The 8,503-nt window shown below is 38.6% G+C and overlaps 1 protein-coding gene across 1 annotated transcript in view; it reads left to right on the top strand.

Annotated features, from left to right (window-relative positions):
* Positions 1 to 8,503, top strand: part of RANBP9 (RAN binding protein 9) — a 90,505-nt gene that overhangs the window by 55,236 nt on the left and 26,766 nt on the right. The window contains exons 5-6 of the mRNA XM_027128179.1: positions 393 to 560; positions 4,595 to 4,617. Coding sequence (XP_026983980.1) covers positions 393 to 560; positions 4,595 to 4,617 — 191 coding nt within the window. The remainder of the gene's footprint in view (positions 1 to 392; positions 561 to 4,594; positions 4,618 to 8,503) is intronic.

The raw sequence follows: 8,503 nt of genomic DNA, 5'->3' as shown, positions 1-8,503 counted from the left end.
GTGTGTGTGTGTGTGTGTGTGTGTGTGTGTGTGTGTGTGTGTGTGTGTGCTTAAACCAAATCAAAGCAAAATCCCTTTGGTCTGTTAGCAAAGGAAATGCGCATGGAAATGTGTCTTGCTATGTTTGTTGGCGTTTTCTGATAGGAGTCCTCTCTGTTTAAGATATATTTTAGCATTCCGTGTGGTGGATTTATTTTCCTTAATGTGGTAAGCAGTGTTTTATATAGAAGTTATGTACTGTAATTGTTGAGAATTTAGATGTACTTTTGGGAATTTTATCTTTGTACTATCTGTTGTACTATTCTTGCTTAGCTTGTTATAATCTTAGTGAATAGCTCTAGTATAGAGTAATCTTACTTTTCACTGTAAATATACTGGAACTTTCTCTTTAGGCTGGGATAAACATTCATATGGTTATCATGGTGATGATGGACATTCATTTTGTTCTTCTGGAACGGGACAACCTTATGGACCAACTTTTACGACTGGTGATGTCATTGGCTGTTGTGTTAACCTTATCAACAATACCTGCTTCTACACCAAGAATGGACATAGTTTAGGTACTAAGATAATGAATTGCATGTTAAATAACCAGATGTTATGATTATTGTACTTACATCGTGGTAGTAGTATTTTTGTGTAATTCTCCTTTATGAGTAGTTGCCTCTGGAAATTATTTCTTTGCTCCTTCTAGGTAGAAGCTGAGGAAATGGTGACAATTTAAATCCGAAGTATAATGGACACATATTCAACTAAAAACCCTTATTTTTTACAATGAAGGCCACATTGTATCACATATATAGGACTAACTAGAAATAACCTCGTACTCAGATATTTATTCTAGTAGTAGAAATGCTAATTGTTTTCTGCTTTGCTTTGAATAAAGCCTGTCCCAGTATGATCCAGCTCTCTAGGTAACAGTTGCTTAGAAGAAAGAGCTGTCAGTTTTTAGTATAGTACGGGGGTAATGACAAAGCGAGAAAAAGCTTGATGCCCCCAACCAAATGAAGGGCGTTGACATACTGAAAAATCAGGCCTGCTAACAAAGGTTGATAAAGGATGGTGACTACAAGTTAGTTCTGCAAAAGTGAGCAGAATTAAATGAGCAAATAACAGCAAAACTTGTAAAAGACAGGTGGCAAATAAGTAGATTAATGAAAACATGAGGAAATCTATCCATTGTAAGACTAATAGGAAATCAGGGGTTTTAGTTGAATATGCATAATACTTCAGATTTTAAATTGTGTATAATTGTTATGCTCCCTTTTCTTAGAAGTTGCTTGTTTTTGTTTTGTATTAAAGAAAGTATAAAGGATAGCAAAACTGATGCTTTAAAAGTAAAAAAGTTTCACATTATTTTACTGTTTGAAACATCCTTGATTTATGGCACATTATTTCTGTTGAAGTAAAGTGAAAAAAGGCAAAAACTAAGTAACTCCAGAAGGCAGAAAATTCAGTTTGCTTATTAATAGTATTTAAAAAGTAAGCTGCAGATAGTATGCTTAGACATACGGTAAATGTTCTTGAATATAATACAAAAACTATTCTGTAATTTCATAGTAGAAGATTCTAAATTTTTGGCTACATTGGTAATAGTCTTTTTTTTTTTTTTTTTTTAGTGTCTCAACATACTCCTTATATAAAGTTACTGTCTTCTTCATATTTACATTCAGCTTAAAACTTTTCCTTCTGATTATTAATATTGATTCTGAAGTCCTGTGCTATCTAATTTAAAGGCTGTCACAAAGATTCTTACATTCTTTTTGGTGCAAGAATGTTGATAAAGGTCGCCATGCAGATTATATGTATTTGTGATTTGATTGCTGTGGCAAACTGGTTTCCAGAAGGATACAGGCATTTTAGTGTATTTGTTGTTAGTGCTCAGCTCTGACTTACCAGAGCAGTTCACCGGCATAGTCTTCGTTGGCTTGGCTGCTTAAGATATTTGCGATCTTAAAGTAAACCAGGAGAAATCTGCTTTTAGGTATGACCTTCAAAAATGCAAAAGGTGACATTTTTAAAACCAAAATTAATCTTTTTACAGTTTTCAAACTTTATTTCAGAGAAGAAATTTTATTTTAGGAGATGAGAAGATCATAGGTGATGTGATACTATTTTTTTCCTGTTAGATTTTCACAAGTATTTACCTTGAAATTTTCTTTTGAGCAAGGAAGCTGTTTTTAAAATGTGAGATGCTGTTTAAGAATAGGGTGCCTAATGATAGGATCACATTCTAGAATTAAGTCACTTTGAAATATTTGGCATTATTCATTCATAAATTTAGTAAATATTTATTAAGCACATACAGAGGCAGTATAACAGTGGTCAGTATGGGTTCTTTAGTTGCCTGAGTTTATCTCCTGGTTTGGCTGTGTGACCTTATGCAAGTTACTTAACATTTCTGTGCCTCAGATCATAAAATCAGATCACTATATTACCTACCTTATTAAAGTTGTTAGAGCAAGCCAAAGTGATGCATGTGAAGTTCTCAAGTGATTGCCCGACACATAGTGAGTACTCACTAAAGGTTATTTATTATCGTTGGCCAGGTGCTGGGGGTGCAGTGGTAAAACATTGGTGAGCAGAAAGTGTTCCACAGGAACAGAGGCCAGCAAGCTGTGGTGGCCCATGGGCCAAATCGGTCTCCTCTCTGTTTTCTAAGTAAAGTTTCATTGGAACACAGCTACACCCGTTCATTTATGTACTGTATATGGCTGCTTTCCTGCTACTGTAGCAGAATTGAGTAGTTGAAACAGAGACCACATGGCCTAGAGAGCAGAAAATATTTACTTGCTGGCCCTTTATAGAGTAGTGTGCTTATCTCTGATCCAGATTCTAGCATCTAGAAGATAAGAAATTACTCAGTTATGCTTCCCTTGTATTTCCCAAAGTGGATAATTTCTGCCCCAAGGCCGATACATCTTTAGTTTCTGTCTCATGAAGGTTTTCAAAATATATATTTACTTACCATATAAAGAGAAATGGAAAGGTTTTTGAGAAAATAATTAAAGGAGAAACATTTCAGTATGCAAGTTAATTTACTTGAAATTTTAAAATTTTGTTTTATTGATTATCATTCATCAATTGAAGATAACTTTTCAAAAAGCCTCTTGATAATCAGATTAGGAAATAGGGGAAAATTATTTTCTGTGTAAAATTTAAATAATTACACAGCTTGTTAAAGTGCCGTCTTTGTGGTCTGAACATGCATAGGTTGTGGATACTGTATTTGGCAATGTTCAAAAGTATTCATCTATAGAATTAAGTTGGGTTTTTCATTAGAGGCTTTGGTAAAGTAAGGATTTCAGTAATTACTGACAGAAGGGAATTTTTGCTAAAACAATATGAATTTAGACAATCTTTATCAATAGACATTTTTGAGGAAAATAATTGATTAGACTGCTGTTTTATGAAAAATGGTAGAAATATGTATGGTCATATTTATTCTTGCTGCTTTCTGTGTTCTTTTTAGTTTTCTGAAATTTTTAGAATAAATTCTCATATTCATTTGGCCCATAGTCAGTTTGCTTTCTACTTACTAATGAAGCTGAAGGTAATCCGAATGTTTTATGGAGGGTGGGGGGATCTCCAGCTTCGCTTTTCCTTTTGACAAGCTAACATGAGTTCACTAGTTTTTAAAAGTCATAAAAACAGTACTTTAATTACAAAGCACTGTTTTTACCGTTTATTTAAAAACATGTACAATAGAGATTTAGTCACTTTGCCTTTTAACTTTATTACTTTAATAAATAGAGTTAGATAGTTGTGTTTTCTGGTGATACAGCACAATTACAGAGCCATAGACTCTCAAGTGGGAGGAGACCTTAAAGATAATATAACAGGAGGGCCCTCCATTTTTAGAAGGCGATCGGCACCGCAGAGGCAGTGGTGCTGGCGTGGCTGTATTTTGTGTCAATGTGTGTTTACACTGGAAGAGCTTTGCTTAGCTGGCTCACCAACACTGCCCCTCCCATTCTTCTAGAGCTCAGTCTTTGTAAACCTATGAATGAGGTCCTGCAGAAATATTTGGTTTGCTTATTACCTTATTTTCAGCTAAGTAATATATTTGAATATTTGGAGGGAGATTACACCATCACTTTGGGATGTCAGTAGATGTATTCCGGTGATATTGCCATTGTGCAAGTGTATTTGGTACATGACTGTTGAAATTACTGTCACCGGACATTTAAGAGAAATTCTCAACTGTATAAATCTTCGTCCTTTGAAGGAGGAATTAAAATTTTTTGTCCGGAGTAAGAGCTCTGAGAATGTACTTTTATAAGATTTTTTTAGAGGAAACAAAAGTACTATATTTTCTATTCACCCCCCACCCCCATTTTTAACAGAAAATCTTTCCTTTCCCCTCAAAGTTATTTAAAAGATAAATATAGGTAAGGAAGATTAAATAGTAAGGTTGGATAAAGCAGCTTAGGTGTTAGTGAGAAAAAAATTAGTCTTATTATTTTATATTTAGCTTTTTAAGTTTTTTCTTCCTTTGCTATTTTTCCCCTTCTTTTTAGTTAGAAATTCAGCTTGTCGCCATACTCTGCCTTTGAAAAACAGCTTCTAATGCCACTTTTTTTTTTCTTTTTAGGTATTGCTTTCACTGACTTACCGGTAAGACATAATTTCTTGTAAAAGTAGTTTTGTATTTTTAATTAAAAGTATATAAGAACTAGTACTAATCATGTTTAAAATGCAGTCTTATTGGTAATTAAGTTTATATGCCATGCCATGCATAAGCTAGAGCTCCTTTCTCAAGCTACCGTTGGTCTGGACCATCAGAAATTAACCTCCAAATTGCACTGGACACCATTGTCCAAGGGAACTTAGCTGTAGCTAAAAACTCAATGGGAAATGATTATTTAAAATACACTTTTTGGTGTCACTGTGGATTCATTCGAAATATGTCTCTGGTATTGCTGGACTTTTTAGTAAGTGGCTGTGCAGCACTTCTAGTCATTCACTAATTCAGTGTATGTTGAGTGCTGCTGTGCTGCAGGTTCTGTGCCTGGGCTACACTGTTCAACAAAGCAGATAAAGGGCTCTGTCCCCTTGGAGTATTCAGGCTGAGCAACTTAGAGAATAAATAATGCATTAAAAATATTTTTAAAGGATTTAAATACTTTTTAAAGAAAAAGAAACAGTAGAGCTTGGGAGTACCAAAGACAGAACACACGTGGTATAATTTGCTCACCTTTGTTCAAGGTAATTCTTGAGCAGAGACTTTTGAGGAAGTGAGGGCGTTAACTAAACGGATACAGAGAACAAGAATGTTCCAGGAAGAGGGAATAGTTAGGGGAATGGTACTAAGGCAGTAGCACATCTGGCATGTTTGAAGAATAGCATGAAGGGAGGTAGAGAGACATGAAAGTAGGAGGTGAGTCAGATATGATGACAGGGAGGATGAGGAGATCATCTAGACCTTGAGGGACATTGTAAGAGCTTGGGCATTTACTCTGAATGAAATACAAAGACACTGCAGAGTGTTAGTTATTATGGTATACTGGGATGCAAAATAGACTGCAGGGGGAGGAAGGGTAGAAGCAAGCCGACATGCGAAGGGCTATTGCAGAAATTCAGGCGGGAGATGATGGTGACTCAGCATCACTAGAGATGTAAGAAGCAGTTTGATTCTACATACCTTATGCCCCAAATCTAAGGCTCTATCAGTGTAACATGCATCACTGGGCAGCGTGGTGGTGGTGGTGGAAACGAACAAACTAATAAACTATGATAAAGTGCTTTCGTATCATTTAGAATTTATATTCACTGAATGATCTCTTCAGGTATTTAACTTTTTAATCAGTATCACATTACACACCTAAAAATGTTACAGTAAACGATAAAAATTGATTAAAGTTTTCCCCAAACTTCTTCATGTTCAGAGTCCAACCTTTTAAAACACTTGTTCAGAGTTAATGTCTGTGGTTTTCTACATGATATTGTCTTCTCTGCCATTAAGAACATTTCTTAAGAGTTCTCCATTATGTCTCTGGCACTTTCTTCCAAGCTCCTGACCGCGTTGTACAGGGTTTCATATGCTCACTTTCTTCATGTGACCAGAAGGTATTAACTAAAGGTTTTCTGACACAACAAGGACTCTGACATTCCTTTCTCAGTTGGTCCATAGTGGCTTGTTGACTAAAATGTCTTAGGAATTGCATTTATCCAGCTGTTTGACCAGGAAAAACAGTCAAGACTCAAGAGTTTTTGGTGAGCTCATCCTTCAGCAAATTCACACCTATGCAGGTGGTGACCACTGCTGCTTCATGACAGCTGCCGGAACAGACGTAAGGTGCCAGTGATTATAAGATACATTCCAGCTCTAGAAATGTTTCGAGAGAGATGACAGGAGACTCAAAGGCAGAGAATAGACACCCTATCTATAGGTTATTAATCTTCCTGAAGAAAAATCCTAGAAAAACCAGAAGAAATCCAAGTTATAATAGAAAACAAGCAAGGGAAAATTTGGAGTCTTACAGATCAGAATTGCTCATCAAGAGATGTTATTTGATAAGCAGTGATGGAAGAAGTGTTTATCTTTTTGAAAAAATATATAGTGTTAGGATTTTGTCTGTATACTACAGTAGGTTCCAAATGGATTAAAGAGTTAAATGATTGATAAATAAATAAGATTTTTTTAGAAATCTGAGAGCCAAGAGAATTTTCTGATGGATTGGATGTGAAAATGTAAGAAAGAGGATTTGACTTCAAGATTTTTGGCCTGAAGAGTTGAAAGAATGGAGATGCCACTTACTGATATGGAGAAGGCTGTATTTTAGCTGGAGCACTTTTTTGAGGGGGGAATCTGGAGTTCATTTTGGATAAGTTTAAGTGGACTTGTCAAGCATGCAGTTGGCTATACAAGCCTGGAATTCAAGAGAGTGATCTGGGCTGGAGATGAAAATGTGGGAGTCACTGGCATTTCAGTGTTTAAATTTAAAGTCATGAGACTGTTTGAAGTCAACAAGGGAGTATGTGCTTGTAGAGAAATGGAGCAAGGACTGAGTTCTGGGGCGTGCCATACTGGGGAGAAGAGAAGGAACCCGCACCAGGAAAGTGAGGAGCAGCGATCAGAGAGGTAGGAGGAAGACTAAGAGCTGGGTGTCCTCAAAAAGCCAACTGAAGAAAATATATCCAGAAGGAAGGAGAAATTAACTGTGCCAAATGCCACTGCAACATACCACATAAGACAGGGCTGTTGATCAGTGGGTTTAGCAGAGTGGAGGTCACTGGTGACCTTGTCGAGAGAGTTTCAGCAGAGTGACGGAGAAGTCCTGACTGGGACAGGTTTAAGAGAGAATCGGAAGAGAGAAGCTATTATAGATTATGGACAGCTTTGGAGGATTTTGACCACAGTGAGGAGTAAAGAAGTGGGATGTGGTAGCTGGTGGTAGAATGAGGAACAGTAGGAGATTTTTTGTTAGATTCAGCAGGGTGATTGCTGATGAGAACGATTCAGTAGCGAGAAACACAGTTGATGTTGTATACAGAGAGGAAAAGTAGCAATGATCATACCCTCGACTGGACAAGGGAAGTGATCCAGTGTGTTAAGTGGAAAGGGGAGGCTTTAGAGAAGAGCGGCTGTGGTGGAGGGGCGGGGTGTAGGTGCGGGCGCAGGTAGGCAGGTTCATGTGGCTCAGTGTTGTTGCAGGGGTTTTGCTAAGGCTCCATTCCGAATGGAGTTGGTTAAAGCAGGGATCCCCTGGGCTGCGGACTGGTGGCGGGCCGTGGCCTGTTGGGAACCGGGCCGCACAGCAGGAGGTGAGCGGCGGGCGATCGGTGAAGCTTCATCTGCCGTTGCCCACCGCTCCCCATTGCTCCCCGCCACTCCTCATCACTCCCCATCGCTCCCCGTCACTCTCCATCGCTCCCCGTCACTCCCCATTGCTCCCTGTCACTGCCCTTTTTTTTTTTATGACTGTGAGATCTGGGATTTCCACATGTCGCTCCCCACCTCTCCCCATCGCTTGCATTACCGCCTGATCCCCGCTCCCCTCCAGTCTGTGAAAAAATTGTCTTCCACAAAACCAGTCCCTGGTGCCAGAAAGGTTGGGCACCGCTGCGTTAAAGGGCCTACATAGCTGGTTTGCTTTTCCTTTCTTCCCCCTCTTTTTGTGGCACTGAGCAAGTAAAACCAACTTGTCAGTTAGCAGGTTTTGTTCCTCACTGATAGCTAGTGGGGATCATTTGAAAAAGGCTTAGCTAGTTGTAGACATGTTGACTTTTTTTTTTTTTTTTTTTTTTTTTGGCGGTACGCGGGCCACCCACTGTTGTGGCCTCTCCCCTTGCGGAGCACAGGCTCCGGACGCGCAGGCTCAGCGGCCATGGCTCACGGCCCAGCCTCTCCACGGCATGTGGGATCTTCCCAGACCGGGGCACGAACCCGTGTCCCCTGCATCGGCAGGCGGACTCTCAACCACTCCGCCACCAGGGAAGCCCAACATGTTGACTATTTTTGTGTTGCCTTCTGATTATTTTTTGTCCTGCTTTAGAATCG

The sequence above is a fragment of the Aethalodelphis obliquidens genome, unplaced genomic scaffold, assembly GCF_003676395.1.
Source record: "Aethalodelphis obliquidens isolate GAN/ISIS:26980383/991018 unplaced genomic scaffold, ASM367639v1 scaffold34, whole genome shotgun sequence".
In the NCBI taxonomy this organism is placed as follows: domain Eukaryota; kingdom Metazoa; phylum Chordata; class Mammalia; order Artiodactyla; family Delphinidae; genus Aethalodelphis; species Aethalodelphis obliquidens.
Note: the sequence above shows the minus strand (reverse complement) of the source record. Positions and strands in the feature narration are given on the sequence as shown.